The 23,190-nt window shown below is 41.1% G+C and overlaps 1 protein-coding gene across 1 annotated transcript in view; it reads left to right on the forward strand.

The window, feature by feature from the left end:
- PKHD1 (polycystic kidney and hepatic disease 1 (autosomal recessive)) overlaps positions 1 to 23,190 on the forward strand; it is a 443,812-nt gene that overhangs the window by 86,848 nt on the left and 333,774 nt on the right. Inside the window, exon 36 of the mRNA XM_010863025.1 lies at positions 52 to 202. Coding sequence (XP_010861327.1) covers positions 52 to 202 — 151 coding nt within the window. The remainder of the gene's footprint in view (positions 1 to 51; positions 203 to 23,190) is intronic.

Below are 23,190 nucleotides of genomic sequence, written 5' to 3' on the forward strand. Positions count from 1 at the left end.
GCATTTCATTAAGATTGATGACACCCCATTTAACCTCCCCTCTCGTTTCAGCCCTAAAGTGGAAAGAGATGAAGTTCTCATCTATAATAGCTCCTGTACCATTACCATGGAAACTGAGGCAAAGATGGAGTGTGAGACGCCTAATCAGCCAATTACCGCCAAGATTACTGAGATACGGAAAAGCCGGGGCCAGAACACTCAGGTATAATCAAATCTTTTTTACAGACTGATTCAAACAGCTCAAATTAAATTTGTAATATTGTGTACATTAAAAAAACAATTTAGCCCAAATGGCAGCGATATATAATATTAAATGCTCTCAAACTTTGAGGAGCTGGTCTAATGCACAGCATCTGAATTCATAGTTAGCTATGGTTAATCATATATTTTCTCAAAAATAAATGAGTGCTGCCTGGGCTCTTTTAAAGCAAATTCTGAGCAGATAATCTCAGCATTTTGTCCTGCTTTCCATGAGCATGTTTGAAAGAAGCTCTCTGTGGTTTATTTCTCCATGAAATAAATGGCCTACAATTCAACCAGGCGCTTCTGGAAGGTTTCCAAATCACTCAGCCATCTTCATTTGGTGGGATGACAATGTCTGCTGGCCTGTCCCGTTCGTGTGTGTGCCGTACAAAACAGAGTGGAAATTTCCACTTCTGAGAGGATGACATGGAAATGAGGACCAAAGAGGGAAAAGGTCTGCAGGGTCATCTGGCCCAGCCTCCCTCCTTCATCTATCCGTTTTACATCATCTTAGCCACCCCTCCAAGGGGCTCTTGTAAGAAGGTGTTCTTAAAAGTCCCCAGTGAGAAATTCCACAGCCTCCCAGAGAATTTTTGAAAATTGAAATCAGAGGCGAAGCGCTCTTTGGAAATATATCAGATAATCTTTTACGACTCTCCGGGCTGCTCATGGTACACAGATAAAAAATAATATTTATTGAGCACCTACTCCCTTAGGTGTCTTTCTCTTTATGAAAGCGATCCTCAGATCTTCCTCTTTTGTCTCTTTTATTGAGACAAACCTTTACTGAGTGCCTATTAAGTGCCACACAGGGTCGTAGATCTTGTAAATGTTGCTCAGATGAAGGCTTTGCAATCCCAAACTGTGCTTCCTGGGTTCCTGAGGCGTGGTTTTCTCTAACTTCTGGGCTGGTGCTGAAAATGCATGCTATGATAAGTAACGTGATTTTTCTGTTCCCTGTCTGCCTTCTCATCTCCCCCTCACCCAGCCCCCCAGGATCTCCCTGTCCAACCTCCCTCTTCCCAGGCTTCTCATGCCCCTTTCCTGAACCTTCAGGTGGTTGTACGGGCTGTTACTTCCTCCTTCATTGTGTCTGCCTGCCGCCCCCCCTCCTCCGCAGAATGCACCTCTTCCTTTCAATGCTTCATTGCATCAACAGCTTTAATTCTTCATCTGCAGCACTATGGTCCCCTAATAACAGCCTCCTCTTCACGCCAGTGCCCCTTCTCAGCAGTTGGCTGGCAGTGGTGTCTCAAAGGTTTACGGTAGTGAGCGAGCCTGCTGAATTAGTCTCGAAATGTAGAAAGAGAACTGTGGGCTGAAGACTAGCTCTGGGACACTGAGCAATCCTTAAGACTTTCTGGGCCTCTGTTTCTGCCTCGGGAAATAAGCTGGGTTGTTGGTCTGCTCATCTGAACAAATGTGGTGACAGAGAGGAAGAGGCAGGTAGCACAGGAGTGAGGAGTGGGCTTTGAGTTGGACTGCTGGGGCTGGAACACATCCGTTGCTCCCTGGGGGACTTCCGGCAACTTAGCCCCTCTGTGCATCAGTTTTCTCGTCTGTAAAGTGGGGATAATAATGGTACCTGCCTGATAGGGTTAATGTGAGGATTCTAGTGTGCGAGCTGCTGTGAATTGCATCTCACACACAGTCAATGTCCCGTGTTGGCTGTTCTTGGCCGTGCTGTTTGCTAGTTTCAGTGCAAGAAAATGAAATAGGATCATTTCTCTGCAGTGTTCACTGCTTTGACCAGATCATTTCACTTAGATTTCTTTGAATTTTCTATCATCTCAAAGACTAACTTTGAATTTTTTTTTGAGGATTAGATGTCTGTCATCTTTAAATATTTATCTTCCTGCCTCCCTCTTTGGTAACCATCAGTTTGTTTTCAGTGTCCATGAGTCTGTTTCTGTTTTATAAATAAGGTCATTGTATCATTTTAGATTCTACATGTAAGTGATATCATAAAATATTTGGCTTTCCTGTCTGACTAACTTCGCTTAGTGTGATCATCTCTAGATCCATCCATGTTGCTGTGAATGGCATTATTTCATTCCTTTTTATGGTTAATATCCCATTATGTGTATGTGTTTATATATATATATATATATATATATACACCACATTTTTTTTATTTGTTCATCTGTTGATGGACATTCAGGTTGCTTCCATGTCTTGGCTATTATAAACAGTGCTGGTATGAACATTGGGCTGCATATATCTTTTTGAATTAGAGTTTTAATTTTTTCTGGATTTATCTGGAGCAGGACTGCTGGATCATGTGGCAATTTAATTTCCAGTTTTTTTAAAGAACTTCCATACTGTTATCCATAGTGGCTACACCAATTTATCAATACATTCCCACTAACAGTGTAGGAGAGTTCTCTTTTCTATCTACCCTCTCCAGTGTTTATTATTTGTAGATTTTTTGATGGCCATTCTAACCAGCGTGAGGTGACACCTCATTGTACTTTTGATCTACATTTCTCTAATAATTGGTGATGTTGAGCATCCTTCTCCTTTCCCTTTTCCCACTCCACTTGAATATTTTGCTGAAATGCTACTTCCTGAATGAAGTCTGTCCTTCCCACCCTATTTAAAATTACAACCCAGTGCTGCTTACTCCATGTGTCTTACTGGCAATTTTCCTTTGTCTGTTCCATTTTTTTCCCCCTAGACCTTCTCACCTGCTAACATATGTAAGGTAATATGTTATTATTACATAAAATAAACACATTCTGTTTATTTATTGTTTAGTGTCTGACTTTTCTTGCTAGAATATGATCTCCAAGGAGGCAGAGTGTTTGTCTGCTTTGTTCAGTGGTTTGTCCAAAGTATCTAGAACTAAGCCTGAATCAATTGTACAAATGGACAATAAAATAAAATATTTTATTTTAATATAAATTAAAATAAAAACAGGTAAAAGAAACCTTCTCACATGTTCCTTCTCTAATTGCATCCCCTGAAGATTCCGTCTGAAAGAAGGCACACACACACAGGTATAGATATACCCATTTGCACACACAGGTGTTATTGTGTCATTAATATTGTTCTTCAACTTGCATTTTTAAAAAACCTATTGACAGTCTAGGATATCAGCTCCTGAAAAGAGGCACTTTGTTTTGTTGCTTCTGTTTCCCAAAGCTTTGAACGATGTCTAATACACAGCAAATCCTCTTAAAGTTTATTGAACGGACAAATGGATTTATAAATGAATGCATGCGTCATGGTCATCTTTCCATTTTAGCATAGGTACATTTTTCTCTTCTTCAGAAAATATTGTATTGCTATGGTACATCAAAACAAGAGAAAAGATATCAGGAAAAAAAAACCCAACATCTAAAATGTTGCTGCAAAACGCAATAAGGTGCCATAAAACAACCAGCAGTTTTGAAGAATTCTTCAAGGATAAAGCATGGGTTGCATTGGATGGGTAGAGAAATCAGAGCAGAATAAACATGATACAAAATCAGTTTAGAGAAAACTGATAAAAAGAGTCCACTATACTTTTCAGTGGAGTTCCCAGAGAAATTCTAAACTTGAGAGTCCGGCAGGGCAGGTTATCAGAGTGACTAAGCAAAGAATTGCTTGGGAGAACTGCTAGGGCCTTTTCCCTCACTTTTCCCTCTCTCTCTTTGTGTCTGTCCCCGTGGTGGCTCTGTGGCTCTCAAGATGAAGTCTTAAGAGTGATTCACAAAGCAAAAAGGGATTATTTTCTTGGGGACAGGAGATGGGTGTGGTCCTTTGTGGGTTATCAGTTTCTTTTTTAAACTTGGCCCAACCCAAGGCGACTCTGAGGTTCCAGGACAGACTCAGGGAGAGAAGGAAGAAAAGGGTGGGGAAAGCCACGTTCTTTCATTTCTGCCTCCGAGGAATCCCTTTACTTTTCCTCCACTCATCCAGATGTTTCACCCAGCAATTTCCGTTGTGCTAACTTGAAGAGGTTTCTGTGAACATCTGATCTGCCACATCAGTGGAAAAAGAAGTCAGAAACAGTGCTGTTAAAGTTATCTGGCAGGTGATTTTAAACCTAGCATCCTATACCCTGTACAACACTATTTGGAATAGAAACAAAATAAAGACATATATGTTATACACAATTTAGAAAGTTTATCACCCTATGCACTCTCTGAAAAATGACATGCTCTGGCAAGCCATAAAATGAATCCAAGAAGATGGAATGAGGAATAAGAAACTAGTGAACGAAGAACCTGAAAATAGCAAAACCAGAGAAAAACGGTTAGAAATATGACTGTGAAGCTTAATATAGTTAAGAATGGACTCTTAACCAAACAGAGGAAGGGACCTCCTGTGTCAAGGAGGAGGACAAAAAATAAATAATAAAAGGAGGACAAAAAACATAGGCATAAGCACCCTTCTTGATTAAGTGGGGAGATTTTTGTAACACAAGCACACCATGTCAAGATGGAAACTATATGGGGAACGTGGATGAATTCATGGGGAATAGGAACATAAAAATGAAGTTCCTGCAAAGGGACATTTAGATAAAAAACAGGACAGTTTGCCCCACTGGACCCAAGAAGAGCTTTGGATTTAGATAAATTTAGGTACCAGGAAGGAGCTTCCCTAGTAACTCAAGGGAAGCTAGCTTCCCTAGCTTGTAAAGAATCCGCCTGCAATGCAGGGAACCCCAGTTCATTTCCTGGGTCAGGAAGATCCTTGGAGAAGGGATAGGCTACCCACTCCAGTATTCTTGGGCTTCCCTCGTGGCTCAGATGATAAAGAATCTGCCTGCCACGTGGGTGACTTGGGTTTGATCCCTGGGTTAGGAAGATTCCCTGGAGGAGGGCATGGCAACCCATTCCAGTATTCTTGTCTGGAGAATCCTATCGACAGAGGAGCCCAGCAGGCTATAGTTCATGGGATGGCAATGAGTCAGACACGACTGAGTGACTAAGCGCGCTTGTGCATGCCCGCATGCACACACACACACACACACACACAGAGGTATCAGGATATGGACAAGAGTCTGGAGGGGTTGTTTGAAATCTCTATAAAGAGTAGCTAGAGCCCAGGACAGTACTGCTGGCAGACCCAATCAGACATCTACTTACCACTCCTTCCTCCAGGAAGCAGAGACATAATTGATGGACATACTGAATTAGTGAGGTATTAATTAGGTGCTTGATGGAATCTATTAGTTTCCAAATAGGAAAAGGAGTATGTCAAGCCTGTATATTGTCACCCTGCTTATTTAACTTATATGCAGAGTACATCATGAGAAACGCTGGGCTGGATGAAGCACAAGCTGGAATCAAGATTGCTGGGAGAAATATCAATAACCTCAGATATGCAGATGACACCACCCTTATGGCAGAAAGTGAAGAGGAACTAAAGAGCCTTTTGATAAAAGTGAAAGAGGAGAGTGAAAACGTTGGCTTAAAGCTCAACATTCAGAAAACTAGGATCATGGCATCCGGTTCCATCACTTCATGGCAAATAGATGGGGAAACAGTGGAAACAGTGGCTGACTTTATTTTTGGGGGGTCTCCAAAATCACTGAAGATGGTGACTGTAGCCATGAAATTAAAAGAAACTTACTCCTTGGAAGGAAAGTTATGACCAATCTAGGCAGCATATTGAAAAGCAGAGACTTTACTTTGCCAACAGAGATCTGTCTAGTCAAGGCTATGGTTTTTCCAGTAGTCATGTATGGATGTGAGAGTTGGATTATAAAGAAAGCTGAGCGCCCAAGAATTGATGCTTTTGAACTGTTGTGTTAGAGAAGACTCTTGAGAGTCCCTTGGACTGCCAGAAGATCCAACCAGTCCATCCTAAAGGAGATCAGTCCTGAGTGTTCATTGGAAGGACTGATGTTGAAGCTGAAACTGCAATACTTTGGCCACCTGATGTGAAGAACTGACTCATTTGAAAAGACCCTGATGCTGGGAAAGATTGAAAGCAGGAGGAGAAGGGGATGAAAGAGGATGAGATGGTTGGATGGCATCACTGACTCAGTGGACATGAGTTTGAGTAAACTCCGGGAGTTGGTGATGGACAGTGAGGCCTTGTGTGCTGTGGTCCATGGGGTCGCAAAGAGTTGGACACAACTGAGCGACTGAACTGACCTGAACTGTCCAGCACAGAGGAGGAGGGGATGGAGAATACAAGATTTCCAAGTTGGAACATTGTTTACTCTTAAAGAGAGGTCAATCTCTCCCAACCCCCTACAAAATTCTTTTTTTTTTTTTTTGCCCCCAGCTCCAGTATCCTGGTAATTCAAATTCTATTCTTTCCAGAAAAAAGATTGGAAGATACTTTTTTTTTGGAGCTAAAGACCCATGGATTTGGACATTTGGAAGCCTCATGACATCCCACTTACACAAATTGTCCACTTCAATTTTTAGTGCATTGCTCTTAAATGTGAACAGACAGACTTCTGGTTTTGGCCACAGGAGAGTGATGTTTTAGACTTACCCACCTGCTGGGTTTCCCTGGTGGCTCAGTCGGTAAAGAATCTGCCTGCAATGTGGGAGACCTGGGTTCAGTCCCTGGGTTGGGAAGATCCCCTGGGGAAGGGAATAGCTCCCACTGCAGTATTCTGGCCTGGAGAATTCCATGGACTGTATAGTCCATGAAGTCGCAAAGAGTCGGACACAAGTGAGAGACTTTCACTTCCATTTCACTTTCATCTGCTGTACATGACTGTAAAACTAGTTAGAATATATTTCAGGCTTTGGATAATAGACACAAGGCTGTGATCCTTGAGAGAAGGGAAACACACAAGGAGAGCAAGCAGCTTTCTATCTGGGGACACTATTCTAGACACAGCATTAGGGAGAGAAACCTCAAGCAGAGAGAGACAGCAACACTGGGGGGTCATCGGAAGCTGGAGCTCAGGGCTGCTTTTGTAGGTAGGAAGCATGGAAATGGAAGTGGAGGTGAGAGGGAGAGAAAAATATTTAATGAGATAATGGCCAAATGTTTCCCAAATTTGATAAAATACAGTCTCACAGATCCAAAAAACTTGAAAGTCACTCAATTGTGACTTTCAGGGAGTCACAAGGAGATCCAACCAGTCCATTCTAAAGGAGATCAGCCCTGAGATTTCTTTGGAAGGAATGATGCTAAAGCTGAAACTCCAGTACTTTGGCCACCTCATGCGAAGAGTTGACTCATTGGAAAAGACCCTGATGCTGGGAGGGATTGGGGGCAAGAGGAGAAGGGGACGACAGAGGATGAGATGGCTGGATGGCATCACTGACTCGATGGACATGAGTCTGAGTGAACTCTGGGAGTTGGTGAGGGACAGGGAGGCCTGGCGTGCTGTGATTCATGGGGTCGCAAAGAGTCAGACACGACTGAGCGACTGATCTGATCTGATCTTATCTGAGTGATGCTTGAGGCTGCAGGATAGTATCGATGGGGAGGAAAACCAGATTTTGTGGGGATAAAGAGTAAGTGAGTGGTGAGTAAACACAGCAGCTGGTGCAGATCACAAGTAGGAAGAGAAAGGACAGATGAAGATTGAGGGTGGGCAGCCAGCGCCTTTCTCATGCCCATACTCACCTCGATATCATTGGCACTAGGGATGGCTTCTTTTCTTTCTTTCTTTTTTTTTTTTGGTATTTTAATGTACTTTATGTATAAGGTCATTAAAAAAAAATTAGTTTTCATTGGAGCATAGTTGCTTTACAATGTAGTGTTATTTTCTACTGTACAGCAAAATAAATCAGCCACATGTCCCTTTGGACTTCCTTGGGAACATGCTGTATAATAGCACAGGGAATTCTACTTAAGGCAACTGTGGTGACCTGAAAGAAATGGTTTCTTATGTTCAAGGCACTTTGATTCAAGCGGGAATCTTTAAGGATATTACGTGATTTGACTAGACAGAATCTCTGCAGGTGTCTCACCCTATTCATTCTTGTGTGTGTGTGTGTGTGTGCTCAGTCGCTTGGTTGTGTTCATTCTTCTAGTGACTACAAAATACATTTCATGTGCTCCTGATGTTAGCTGGTTGAATCACTGCCATTTATTTTAGAAATATTTATATTTTAAAATGCACTTCAATGCCTGGATTGCTGTTAAAAAAAGTAAGGCCCCTCTGCTTAATTTAATCCCTAATTTCGGCTTAAGGACATTCTCCTAGAAAATTGATGCAAAACAGTGATGTGACAGATTTTACATTTATAAAAATAATGTGTGTACCTAATTAGAGGCTAATTTGAAAAACTGCTTTCTATTCCCTAATGATTTTGTTTCTTCTGTTACCGAAACCCCATAGCACTTTCCCACTTTTGTCTCCTTTCTTTTCCCCTCCTTTTGGTCTTATTTCCTTTCCTTTTCTTTTTTCCCCACTCTTTTCTCTCTTCTCTTCTATTACTTTCCCTTCTCTTCTCTTCTATCCCCTAACTCCCCCTCACTTTTTTCCCCCCTCTCCTCTTTCGTTTTTTTCTCCCCCGTCTTCCTTTCTTCCCTTTAAATCATCTCTTTTATTCAATGTTTATCCTCAGGCTGTATGCTTTTTCAGGAGATGCTTTTGGAAGTAGGGTTGAGCTGGTTGTTAAGCTTAGGGCCTAATAATTAAGTGGTAGTCACCTCCCAAGATGAATGGGTGTTTAACTGATTTTCCAGAGTTTTTCCTTTTTTTTTTTTTCTGCATACAAAACAATTTGTTTTTATTAGAGATATAAAAGAGGAGAAGGGGACGACAGAGGATGAGATGGCTGGATGGCATCATTGACTCGATGGACGTGAGTCTGAGTAAACTCTGGGAGTTGGTGATGGACAGGGAGACCTGGCGTGCTGTGATTCATGGGGTCACAAAGAGTCGGACACGACTGAGCGACTGATCTGATCTGATCTGAAAATCACATAAAATTTCTATAATCCTATCACTCAGAAAGACACACATGAACACTGTCGCCAGGCAGATTTTTAAATGAGAATATTTTTAAATATAAAACATTTTTATAATCCACATTTCATCTTAAATATTTTGTAAAATTTTGATATTATTAAATAATTTTACAGTTTTTCAGGGGTTGCATAGTATTCCATCATTTGGATGTTCTATATTTTTTTGAGAATATTTCTTCTTTTTAAAAAATTAATTTATTTATTTTAATTGAAGGCTAATTACTTTAGTGGTTTTTGCCACACATTGACATGAATCAGCCACAGGTTTACATGTATCCCCCTGTCCCAAACCCCCCTCCCACCTCCCTCCCCATTCCATCCCTTTGGGTTGTCCCAATGCACCAGCTTTGAATGCCTGTTTCATGCACTGAACTTGGACTGGTCATCTATTTCACATATGGTAATATACATGTTTCAATGCTATTCTCTCAACTCATTCCACCGTTGCCTTCTCCCACAGAGTCTAAAAGTCTGTTCTTTATATCTTTGTTTCTTTTGCTGTCTCACATTTAGGGTCATCATTACCATGTTTCCAAATTCCATATATATGCTTTAATATACTGTATTGGTGTTTTTTTTTTTTTCTGACTTACTTCACTGTATATACTTCACTCCAGTTTCATCCACCTTAGAACTGACTCAAATGCATTCTTTTTAATAGTTGAGTATTATTCCATTGGGTATATGTACCAAAACTTTCTTATCCATTCATCTGCCGATGGACGTCTAGGTTGCTTCCATGTCCTAGCTATTGTGAACAGTGCTTCAATGAACATTGGGGTACACGTGTCTCTTTCAATTCTGGTTTCCTCGGTGTGTATGCCCAGCAGTGGAATTGCTGGGTCATATGGCAGTTCTATTTCCAGTTTTTTACGGAATCTGCACACTGTTCTCCATAGTGGCTGTACAAGTTTGCATTCCCACCAACAGTGTAAGAGGGTTCCCTTTTCTCCGCATCCTCTCCAGAATTTATTGTTTGTAGACTTTTAGATAGCAGTCATTCTGACTGGTGTGAGATGGTACCTCATAGTGGTTTTGATTTGCATTTCTCTGATAACGAGTGACATTATGTATCTTTTCATGTGTTTATTAGCCAGCTGTATGTCTTCTTTGGAGAAATGTCTCTTTAGTTCTTTGGCCCATTTTTTGATTGGGTCGTTTATTTTTCTGGTATTGAGCTGCATGAGCTTCTTGTATATTTTGAGATTAATTCTTTGTCAGTTGCTTAATTTGCTATTTTCTCCCATTCTGAAGGCTGTCTTTTCACCTTGCTTACAGTTTCCTTCATTGTGCAAAAGCTTTTGTTTAATTAGGTCCCATTTGTTTATTTTTGCTTTTATTCCCATTACTCTGGGAGGTGGGTCATAGAGGATCTTGTTGTGATTTATGTCAGAGAGTGTTTTGCCTATGTTTTCCTCTAGGAGTTTTATGGTTTCTGGTCTGGATTTAGATCTTTAATCCATTTTGAGTTTATGTTTGTGTGTGGTATTAGAAAGTGTTTTAGTTTCATTCTTTTGAGTTGTTCCTTTTCGCTAAGGATGTCCTGCGGTTCTGCAGTCAGTTCGCTTCGTGGTAGCCTCCTCCACCATCCAGTCCTCATCTGTTTTGAACCCAGGAGGACTTCACACCATTTTGAAGGGTGATGGGCCACCTCACTTGCTTAGCTTGTGGGTAGAATTTTTATGTCTAGGGCTTGACTCTCCAGATCTCTCTTTTCCTTTGCCTTGATGATTAAATGGCAAGGGCGTGGGGCCAAGTTATAGAGGAAAGCTGGTCCATCCTGGAAACTTGCCAACATCTATAATGGACTTTGTGTTGTACCCATGAGGATTTGGGGCTGTTTGTTACTTCATGTAATCTAGCCAGTCCTAGCTATAGACTAATGACTGCATCATTAACCTTTAGCCTGGTGACTGGCTCACTGCATTCCACATGGTCCTTTAGTTCTTGTCTGTGAGTCCACATAGAATAATTTCCATGTAGAATAATAATCCTGATTTATGTTTTCAGTGGCAGGGACGACAAGAAACTCCTGATATGGGACCATTAGGCAGAGCTTACAGCCTGCTGGGAGTTAGTAAGGTAAAGCCAGCCTCTTTCCAGACCCTGTTTCCCCACTTTCCTCCCCATTCATTGGTGATGTGCTTCCAGTCCCACTTTTATGTCCTGAAGATTTTCTGTGGAATTTTCTGCACTGAGAAATTAGTCATCATGTTTTGCAGTGTTGTTGCAAGCTGTGGAAGTGTGGGGGGATATGTGGCTTTTTTCCCTCATAACTCTACCTGTGCTGAAATCTTGTCTATTTCCTCCTGAGAATCACTCTGGAACATTATGTGTGAAGAAGATTTGTTCCAGTGGAGCAGATCTTTATATCTGTAGTCTGTAATTCATATCCATAACTCTGTGGAATCCATGTGTAGGTATTTTTCCACACACTCATGTGCTTTCATTTCTTTCTTATAATTTTACTTAAAAATCTTCTTATGAAGATTTCAATCACAAGGGAAGAAGAGCATGACTCAAATGGACTTAAATCATAAAGCAACTCACAGAATGGCTCATGGGACAGGAAAACTCATTCAGGAGTCACAGGTGTGGCCTGACCCAACAGTTCTGTGCTCACTTAATAAATGGCTCTTTCCATGTCTCTGTTCTGCCTTCCGTGGGGCCACATTCAACCTACAACTGCCTTTTCTGCAGCCAAAAGGTGGTTGCCAGTAGTATTCAGGGCTACTTGCTCCCCTATCTACCCTGCATGTGAATAAAAGGGTCTTTTGTGGGCACAGTTTCAGAAGGAGGAAGTTTCCTTTCCAGAAGCCCTCAGCAAATGTCTCTTCATGACTCATTGATCCAAACTGAGTTGCTTGACCTTACTGCCCTCTGCTCAGGTGGTACGTTTTGCTGGCTATTTTTGGCCAATTATTGTGGGTCTTGGAACAGAGTCAGTGCCACCCTTAACACCTGGGTGAAATATGACAACAGTGATGGCTGGAAGGAAAGATCTAGAGCTATTGATAAGGGAAACTGGAGAATGACACTGGAGGGTCAGCCAACAATCGACCTCAATGGCTTCGCTTTTCTTTCCCTGGCTCTAAATGAAGCCCTCTTCCTCTGAGTCTCCTCACTGATCTTTTGTGATAAACTCAGGCATTGCTGTTGCATGGAATTTTGATGGAGGTGAGAACAAGGTGCCAATAAGGGATCTGGCTAAGTGAAAAGGAAAAGAGCGTTTGGTAAACCTCCCTTTAAATTCCACAGAGTGTTTGCTTTTAACAAACAAACAAGCAAATGAGAACGCATCATGACCACATAAAACACACATACCTCCAGTAGCCTGCAGGACCTCAAAACCTGTAATGTGTCTCTTCTGTGGTGTGCATCTTCCTGATTCAAAATGACAGGAGTTGTTTATATGATGTACCAGCTCCCAATGGGGATGGCTCATCATTCAGTTCTAACCTTCTTCTAATAATAAGGAAACAAGCAATCTAGGGAAAGAAATGATCTGTTTGAGTGTTTGTTTCTCATAATGGGTCTTCCCAAACACTTGGCAATTATTAGTTGATCCTCTCAGTGCCCCTGTGTAATGAATACCTATGTATACAAGGCGTGGGGTAGACATAGTCAACTGACCAAGGCTCCTCCATGAATTAATGTCAAAAACAAGGACCTGGACTGTTAGGCTCACAGCTCCAGTACCAGTCATCTTAAAGCAGTGCCAATTAACTTCTTTTCCTTCCCAGAGGGGAAACGTATGCACGGCCAAGAAGAAGCAAATATATTTTGTTCTATTTCTGCTTGGCACCAGTGAGTATGCATTCGAAGGACATCATATGATGACTTTACTAAGACATTGAACAAAAGCAGCAATGTGGCCAGCAGAGAGGGCAAGGTACTCCTGCACTGGGATAATGAAATTATTGTCCTCATTCCTTCTCAAACATCATTTACTGACAACTCTTAGGATGCCAGCCATTGTATTAGTCCCAGTATAGGAATGCCACATGCTCCCTTTGAGAGATAACAGAAGACTTTGAAACTATGAAGGACTTGGACAAAATAATTTGGTCACCTTCCAAAGGGTTGGATTAATTCTACAGATGAATAAGATGCAACCCCTACCTTGTGGAACATTCTCTTCACTAGGGTAGATATAAAAGCCCAATAATTATGCTATAAACAAAAATGTAATAAATGTGGTAATAAAGGTATTTGTATTTTACTGTGGAAAATTGGTGAGGGCCAATAAATCTTCTGGGTGGAAAAATCATCACCTAGAAATCCCTGGAGGGTGTGCCATTTTTATCTGGGCCCAAATTTATGAGGATTTAAAGGATAAGGGGAGAAGAGAAAAGGTTTACTAGTGAAGAGATGAGTTTTACAGAATCCCAGGGGTGGGAAGACATGGTTGTTATATAAGTAATTGTATTTGGCTGCAGTGTAAAGTTTGAAAGGAAGTAATGGGGAAGAGAGTCCCTGGGAACAAAGGTTTAGAAACATAAACCGTTCTGAGTGTCAAACTAAGGCATGTGGCTTTAATCCACGTGGAAATGTAGGACTGTTCAACACTTTGTAAATTTTATAGCTGCCATTTTGTCTCATGAAATATCCCTTAGAGCTCATGTCAGGCGGAGCACTGCTGGCTGAAGTGTGGCCCAATGTCAGGCTAGCCCTGACACTTGTAGCTCCTGTTCTGCAGCTGAAGTGCAAGTGTTCATGGGGCAGAGCTGAGGCACGAGCCTGGGAAATGAGGCATCAGGAAGCGGCAGCTGAGAGAGGGTTGAGGATGGGGTTCCTGAAGGCAATATGGAGAGATGTCCTCACGTCTCACTGAGGTACAGGAAAGCACAAGTGATTCTCTTTGGTATTCTGGATTCCTGTGAGTTACAGAGAGCAGCCTGGGACCAGTGGTTGGCCTGAGAGCAGATGACCTGGGTCCTAACTCCAGGCTTGGGTATCACCTACCTGTGTGGTTCTGGGCAAGTCCTCGGGAAAACCAGTTTCCTCATCTGTAATGAGCAACGGGACCATGTCAGCATTTTCTAATGTGAGTTCTCTGAACAATTAGTAACAAAGAATAACCCATTAGAAAAAAAGAATCTGTGGTTGAATACGTTTGGGAAACGCTGCAGGCTCACTTGTACGCTGGGCATCATGAAGTCCAGCGATATGTTAAAGGCAGGCAGTTTCACTCTGTCGAACTTACTTTTCCCCAGACTTCTCTGCTCACAAGAATCTGACTTATCTCTTCCTTCCATGCAATACCCCTTGGCTGCCTATGGAACATCTGGGGAAATTCTGGAGTAGATCATTTTAAGGAAAGGACTGTCTTCACATTCTCTGATCCTGTGTTAACTGTGAAGGTTTCTTCTCAGTTTTGGATTTTACAAATCCAAAGGAAGTCTTCTCCTCCAGTCTGATTGAGGGAATTCCTACCTGTAATACAGGATTGGCCATCACCCCTCAATCAACTTTCAGAATCGAGGCAAGAAGTTTTTTAAAAGTGTTTTTTAAAAATGCTTTGAGATCCTTGAGGAAGGAGATCCCTGGTGGATTTGTCATATGACTTCATTAGAAACCTTGTATGCTAAGAAGCCTTTGACTTCACCTCCTAGTTTGGAATCATCATATTTCTAACGTTACTCTATTAACCAGGAAAGAGCTGAGGGATTATTTTTTTATTCTTCTTCTCTCTCTCTTTTTTTTTGCATCTATATATAATGTAATTTAACCTAGCAAAAAAGACACTGATTGTCTGTCCCACAGGACTTAATTAACTCCCAGCTTCACAGTGAGCCACAGAAATAATAAGAAAAGGAAAAGTTCGGGTGTTCCATACCTGTCCACTTCTACCTCTGGTGCATAATGAGATGTCAGGAGAGGTGACACTGACGAGATGTGTAAAACACGCTGATTGCAGGAGGCGGCCAGCTGCCTGCTCAGCTCCTGGGAACCCTGGCCAGGCTGGAGGAACTGCGGACCCAGAGAGTACTACTTTTCTTCAGATGACAATTTCCAGCATCCTTCCCGCCCACCACCCTGCCATCTGAGCAGTGCTTTTGTTAACCTTTAGCTCTGCCTTCTGCACCCTGGTCGGATGTTATGACAATCGTCATAGGGCAGATGTTATGTTTATTAAGCTGCCTGTAGCAAATCCGGATGAACAGTGCAGGGTTCTACCAGCCAGCCCTCAGGGGAGCCCATTAAGAAATTGCAGGGCTAATAAAAATCATGCTGGATGAAATTGCAATCCTCTGGTGCCACTCTCGGATGGGTTGAAACTGGTTTTAAATTTTCATTGGGGCAGGGACTGAAGGTTTAAACTGGGTCCCTTGTCCCAGTAGCCCTCAAAGTTGCACCTTCCTAACTCAGACTAGAAAAGTTCAGGGAGAGGACATGCTTGCCTCTCTCTTTGTGTGAGGTTTCTGTACATTTTAGATAGGAATTCATGAATGTTTCTTGCATGCTAGCAATGGGAGAGGCTCTGGAAAAAAGCCTCACTCTGCTGAGTGGCATGAAATTTGGCCACAGTTCAGGTCTTCTAGCTTCATACTGGTTGAAGCCTTCAGCATCCAGGCCTGAGGTGGGTGGTGCCTTGAAAACGCAAGGGAAACAATTTTCGGTTCCTTGTCTTGGTAAAAGTGTTCTAAAACTTCCCTGTCCTGGTAGCTTCACGAAATGGAGATTCTGTAGTTTTCTTGGAGAACCATTCCAGCATGGCAATTCATCTTCACCCTATATCCCATCCAGTCCAGGGGTCATGGTTTCAGAAAGGAGTTCTTCGTTCCTTTGTGGAATCTGTTTTGCTTGTGGGCTTCCCTGGTGGCTGAGACCTTAAAGAATCTGCCTGCAATGCAGGAGACCCACCTTCAGTCCTTGGGTCAGGAAGACCCCTGAAGGAGGAAATGACTACCCACTCCATTATTCTTGCCTGGAGAAGTCCATGGACAGAGGAGCCAGGTGGACTACAGTCCATAGAATGGCAGAGAGTTGGACTCAGCTGAGCAACTAACACTTTCACTTTCTTCTGCTTTTAGAATTCACCATTTCATCTGGATAGGTAAATTGTTTTTAAACGTTAAAATCAAACAGCCAAGTTTATAATTGCTGTTTGAGGGAAGACTGAAGAAAATGGAAGGAAAAATGTAATAGGGAATTTCAGTAGCAGGTGTGATACCATCTAGGGTGATACATTCTGTATTTTCCTGAAAGAAGCACTACCGAGGGAAGGAGGTAACATTGACTGAATACTGACTCCTTGTCAGGGACTGAGTGAAGTCCTTTATTTGAACTACCTGTTCAATCCTCAGAACAGAGCTGCGACATGGTTACTATAATTATCTCCAATTTTGTTTGTTTGGCTGTGCCGTGGGCATGCAGGATCTTAGTTTCCTAACCAGGGATTGAATCCATTCCCCCTGCATTAAGAACAAAGAGTCTTATCCACTGGAACACCAGGGAAGTCCCTACCATCTCCAATTTACAGATTCATAAAGGCTCAGAGAGCTTCTGTAGTTTGTTTCAGGACTCACAGCAGGTAAGTGGCAGAGCAAAGACTCAAGAACAGAAGAATTCCAGAGCCTGTACTATTACTAAAATAATAATTTTAATAATAATAGAATAGTCATTTAGCAATATTACTAAAATAATAATTCTTTTTGAAAATAATTTCAAGAAATAAGCAAGGAAAGCTGTCCTCTTTTATAAGCAATTCTCAAAATGTGAAGTTACAGTATAAATTTGTGGATCTCTGGGTAGTGGAGAAAGTACGAGTATATGAAAATGTAACTCTCAAGCTTCAACCTTGGCTGGGAGCATGGGTCTACTTCTGGCCCCTCACCCACCACGGCACCTTCAACCCCGGCCTTCTTGTGGGCATTGACTCACCACTAGTGTTCTAGATCCTTCTAGTGAGATTTTCTGCTTCCTCTACTCTCCTGCTCTGACAGTGATTTCACTGGACATGCTCTTATGTGGGCTTGTGTTTGTTTATGCTGGTGGGGGCTCGATATTTATATTTTATAACTACTATAGAAATAAAGGTTTATTGAATGAACGCATGAGTGAACATCATTAAAGCTGATGATCACCAGATAGAATGTTATGCGTGCTTAGCTGCTCAGTCGTGTCTGACTCTTTGCAACCCCATGGACTGTAGCCCACCAGGCTCTTTTGTCCATGGGATTTTTCAGGCAAGAATACTGGAGTGGGTTGCCATTTGCTTCTCCAGGAAATCTTCCTAACCCAGGGATCGAACTCACGTCTTCTGTGTCTCCTGCATTGCAAGCAGATTCTTCCCCTGCTGAGCCATTAGGGAAGCCCACCAGATAGAAACCAGGTCTCAAAAGTTTCACTGTGAAACTTTCAGAAACTGTTATTGAGACTGGAGACATTGGGGAACACAGAAGCCTCCTACTCTTACCAAAGACATAAATTATACAAACAGTGATTTACTCAGAAAGGCCTTCCAAGTTCAGAGGAAGGCATTTGGCCTTCCAAACAATAATAGTTTCGCCATTTGTCAACTGTGTTTTCCTGAGGGTTACTGAAATAGAGATCTGGGAATTCTCTGGAGATGCAGTGGTTAGGAATCTGCCTGCCAATGCAGGGGCATGGGTTCGATTTCTGTTCTGTGAAGATTCCACATGTTGTGGAGCAACTAAGCCTGTGAGCCACAGTTACTGAGCCAGCATGCCCTAGAGCCCATGCTGTACAACAAGAAAAGCCATTGTCGTGAGAAACCTGCGCACTGCAACTAGAGAAGAGCCCCTTCTTGCCACAACTAGAGAAAGTCCACGTGCAGCAATGAAGACCTAGTGCAGCCACAGATAAATAAATAAATGAAAGAAATAGAGATCTGCTTGACAGGTGATTTTCATGATATCTTTCTGAACTGTTTCATTAAGTTTTGATAATGTGGGCAATATTTAGTAGAAATGACTAATTTCTGCAGTACAGAGAGAACATTGTGATTTCCTTTGCCATGCTTATTATCTTAGTGAAGTAATTGGAGACTAGACCTGTAGTTCCAGAACATTCAGCTTAATTTTCTTTTTTTTAATTTTCTGGGAAATGAGGCTTTTTTTTTGCTTTTATTTAAAAACATCTTTTCAAGTTCTTTTTATTTTCTTTATTATTATTACACCGGGTCTTAGTTGTGGGACTTGGGATCTCTGATCTTCACTGTGGCATGTGGGATCTTTTAGTCATGGCACTCAAACGGTTAGTTGCAGCATGGGGGATCTAGTTTCCTGACCAGGGATCGAACCAGGGTCCCCTACATTGGGAGCATGGAGTCTTAGCCACCGGACCAACAGAGAAGTCTCGAGACAATGTGTCTTGTAAGCTAAGTTAGGGATGATGGGTGCTATTGTGGGGGACACACGAGGGTCATAATTTTTAGGCACTTCCCAATATCACAATGCACCTAATTCCCATTTCTGTCTTTCTACTATTTTGGCTGCTCCATTTAAGTGCTTAGTATACAAACCAAAACAAGATAAAATACCTTTTCATCTTATTGAAAAGAGGATACATACTTAGAGTAGACAATGTAAAACAAGATAATAAAACAGACAAAAAAGATCTTCTATAATTTCAGCATTCAGTTGCTTTGATCCTGGCCAAAGGAATGTTGGCCAGTGAAGTCATGAGCCAGGAAGGCTTTCCCAGCTCCTCCACCTCATAACCTTCAAGCTGGAGAGAGATGGCCACTCCTGATTTCAGTGTCTGCAGGTATTGAGTGTACAAGTATGGTACTTTCATGAAGTAATTAAAAGGCTTTCTCTGTATGTTGAATGAATAAATTTGAAAGGGTCATAAGTTCAATTTTGGCAATGTGTGGGGTGATATATTTATGACTATATATCTATCCATAAAGTACATCATTTGAGACAATATTTAAGACTTTGTTTTGTCCTAAGAAATCATCCTTTTCAGAAATCAGCATCACAGAAAACTGACCCAGCTCTTTACTGTGTTATGCACTTTGAAGACACAGTTGGAAGAGCAGTGCGATTGGCCTATTGAAGGTAATATATTTATTGGGACCTATTTTTCCTTAACTTTTAAAATACACAATTTCAAATATACTAAAGTAGAGAGACTAACATAATAAATGCCATGTACCCATCTCCCACCTTAAATGGCTCTCAACTTTTGTTTTTTAACAAAACTTGAAGATTATTTGATACAGGTTACCTTTGAAAGCAGAATCTGCTGGTGGGATTTTTAAGGATGAAGGTAGTTTTTAACCTGGGAATCTCTCATAGTTTAGTATTTCACACAGGGTATAAATGCTGTGAAAAGGATGACTATGTTTCACATCTATTTGAATTTATAGGAACATGAGGCATCTGGGGTTTAGATTAAAAATGGTCTCTATATAAAGTTTTCCTTTGAGCTTCCCTCTCTCTTTTTTTTTTTCAATTTATGTCTTACTTTCTTATTCAACTTCTATTTAAGTTCATAAAATCCAAAAATCTCCAGGTATTATATATTTGCATTTTATAATGGAATTCTTGGAGACTCAACGGTTATAATGACATAAAAATAGGCGGTGATGATTTTTATTTAAGAGTTGGACCATGCTTGGTACCCCACCAAATCCCATTGCCTGACCAACTAAATGACCATTTATTAGCTTTAAAACAATAGTAGCTTGTTTTAGTAGCTACTTAAAATAGTAGCTTCAGTATATGGACCTGTCATATGTGATGGGCATATGGCATATGACTATTTTGTACATGTTATTTTCATAGCACATTGAGTAGACATTAGCTCCATTTTGCAGGTCAGGAAATGATGCTTCTGAAAGTTGAGAGGCTTATCCAAGGCCCCATGGCTAAAATGTTGGTCCTGGGATGTGAAACTTCCTCTTCACCATGATGCTGCATGCTAAATAAGTGACTAAAAATGATTGCAAATGGTATGTGGGGGATGAAGCGAAGACAGGATGGGAAAAGGACGGAGTAGCATGAGTTAATCAAAAGAAATGTTTCATTAAAATCTCATGTCTAGTGGAATTAGAGCAACACTCTGTGAGTTTAGTTTAACTTTATGGGCATAGCTGGATTTCCTAAGGAACAAAAAGTGTTTGTTTTATTCTGAAAATTTTGCCCCCCTCCCCCAAGCAAGATTCTTTTCCTAGCCTATAACTGTTTCCCTGGCCCTGGAATTGGGAAAGGCTCTGATAAAAGGGAGGGGCTTCACTCATTCCCACCTTGATTTTGTCTGAAAAGATGTCTACTGGAATAGAACAAAGAAACAGGCCAAACAAGGGAAGAAAAGGACTCGGGAGCAGATGTTCTCAGGCTGGGAGGTGACGTCTGCGAGTCAAGATGGCAGCCCAGTAACCACGGGCTACAGACGCGCCAAGATAAATGGTTGACCCCGGCCTGTGTCAGCCCACGATTGATGCCACTAACAGTCCTACTGCCTTCCCAATGAGTTTTTTTTTAAAAAAAAATCTTTGATAGAGTGTGTTATCTAGTTACTGGCATGAGGGCAATAGCCCGGAGGGGTGAAGGAAAAGGAAAGAATAAAAGGTCACTCCAGGAGGACAATCTCTGTTGGACTAAATGAGAAAAAAGGATCTGACTCCAAAGGGGAGGAAATAAATAAATAACAGTAATAGCAGCTGCAAGGTGCTTGGATGGATAAGTGAGATGCGGTCCCTTTGCTTCCCTTCCTTTATATTCCTTCCTTCCTTCCTCTCTCCTCCTCCCTCCCTTTCTTGCTCTCTTCCTCTCTCTCCCTCTATTTTCTTTCCTCCTCACTCTCTCTCTCTCCTTTACATCTCCCCTTTTAAAAAAAAATTAACATAGGCCTTGAGCTGTTCTAGAGAATTTCCTACATGTAGCCATAGATTTTGTTTTTTTCCCTTGAAATTTTCTAATGGTCTGATTGGGATTGTTAAGTCTTAAAAAAAAAAAAATGTCTAGGAGAGGTGAAATTAAAGGCCTTAATAGCCTCCCACTTTGTCTGTAAAAGAATGACAATTCAAGTGTAAAAGGTACAAAACAAATAACATGAGATTCCTCTAGATAACAGGAAATACGTCATTATAATATGGTATTATTAACTGTTTTGTGATGGATATATGAATTCAATTCTGTAACAACTGTCTCGCCTCCCACCCCCTGACACACTCAACCCTGAAGGGTGCCCACATGCATAGTTTTTTCACAAACACCTATATATACTTTTTTTGGAGAGGCAGGAATATAATTGCTTTTACTCAGTGTTGCTGCATGCACTGAATTCTACTTTGTGATAACAGAATCTTTAATTGGCTCATTTAGTCTTGAAGGACATTTTTCAGAGGGAAAAGAAAAGGAGAACTGAGGTTTTGTTTTGTTTTTTTCCTAAAAGATCATGGCTTTAATTATGAATTTTTGCTTTTTACTTGATCTGGAAAAACCTAGTTTTTTTTTCCTGCCCTCATCAAGTGTTTGTAGAAGGTAAAATGGTTTCAGGGCCAGAAGCCTGAAGACTGGGTTGGACCTATGACATTAATACTATCCTTTGAGAGGAATCATGTTGGATATAAAAATATTGTTCCTCAAAAGCAGCTCTGGAAAGAGCAGAGACATATACTGTAGGCAGAATCCATCCTCTGGATGGCCAGAGCAGTTTAACAATTTGACTTCCTGGCCTTATGACATTGGCTCTCAGTAGCCAGTGCTGGATAGGGTCATCTTTAGTTGGCACAGGTTGGAGGACCTGTTTTGCCATGTTTTCCTCTGTCAAAGGCATCTAAGTAATGCTAAGAGATGAGTATTGTTGTTGGAAATTGTGGTTTCTAGTCTCTGCCAAGACCATCTTACTAAGAGTTCCAAGGCTTGATTTCTCAGAGCCATCATTGTCCTCATGTACATGAAGACGCTAGTGCTTCACAGCATTTTTCTGCAAAGGTTTTTAAATTTAAATGAGTCTGCAAATGTGAAAACCCTCTGAAAGTACTACAGTGCTACTCAATTGTTACAACCCCTGTATCAGTGTGGATTCCATTGTTGTATGGAACTGGTGGTTGGCTGTAACATGTTACTTGTAGAATAGAGCAGTGACATGATAGCTCCTGTAAATTTCCACAGGATTGACTGAAGTGGGAGCAAGGTAGAGGAGTGAAATTTTAGGGCTAGCAGAAAAATATGTAATGCATTAGTTTTTTTTGGTTTTTAGTAGTTTCTAGCTTGGCACCATAAAATATATGTTGTACAATTTTGCTTGCTTATAGAATTAATATATTTGATATACTAAATTTAAAAGTAATATTTATTTGTCAAATATTTGTCTCTTGACATAGTATGATATATAAATTACATAGACAAATGTACAGATCTTAAGTGTATTGTTCATTGACATGGATGTACCATGAAGCACACACTCAAAATCAAGTTATGGAGCATTTTCATCATCCCAAAAAGATGATTTCACTTTTTTTTTGCCACAAATAGTGATGCAACAACTGAAATCTATCTTCTCCTTGTTTTTATTTAAGGAAAAGTATGAGAAAAGCAAGAAGTAAATCCCTGGTATAGGTCAGACACTGAGTTGGTCTTCATATATATTAGTTAACTATATACTTTATAATTATAATGGCCCCTGAAGAATCTTCATTTTATGGTTGAGGGACTGAACTTCAAAGAAATTATGTGACTGCCAAGGTCACACAGTGAGTAAATGGTGAAGTTGGGATTTGAATGCATGCTGCTGCCTTCCAAAGCCTTTTTTTTTTCCCTTCTTCAACTGTTAAGTTGAAATGATTCTTAAGATTTGGGGACCCAAGGATCTTCCACAGAATCAGAGGTATTGCAAGTCTACATTTTCAGGAAAAAAGAGCTAAAGAAAAAGAACTTTTTCCCTATGAGGGGAGAAAAGTGATTGGTTGCAACTTTTGATTGGTGGAGCTCTGTTTCTGGGGTTATATTTTCCCCATCGTTTTGGATTTCTGAAAACTGTGCCATTCTTGAGACTGTTTGTACTGCCCTTGGTTGTTCTTTAAGGCATAGGTGCCTCACGTCTGGACGCAGAGCAGTGAGCCCTGGTCGCAGCCCTGCGTCG

The sequence above is a fragment of the Bison bison genome, unplaced genomic scaffold, assembly GCF_000754665.1.
Source record: "Bison bison bison isolate TAMUID 2011002044 unplaced genomic scaffold, Bison_UMD1.0 scf7180017864487, whole genome shotgun sequence".
Classification (NCBI taxonomy): Eukaryota; Metazoa; Chordata; class Mammalia; order Artiodactyla; family Bovidae; genus Bison; species Bison bison.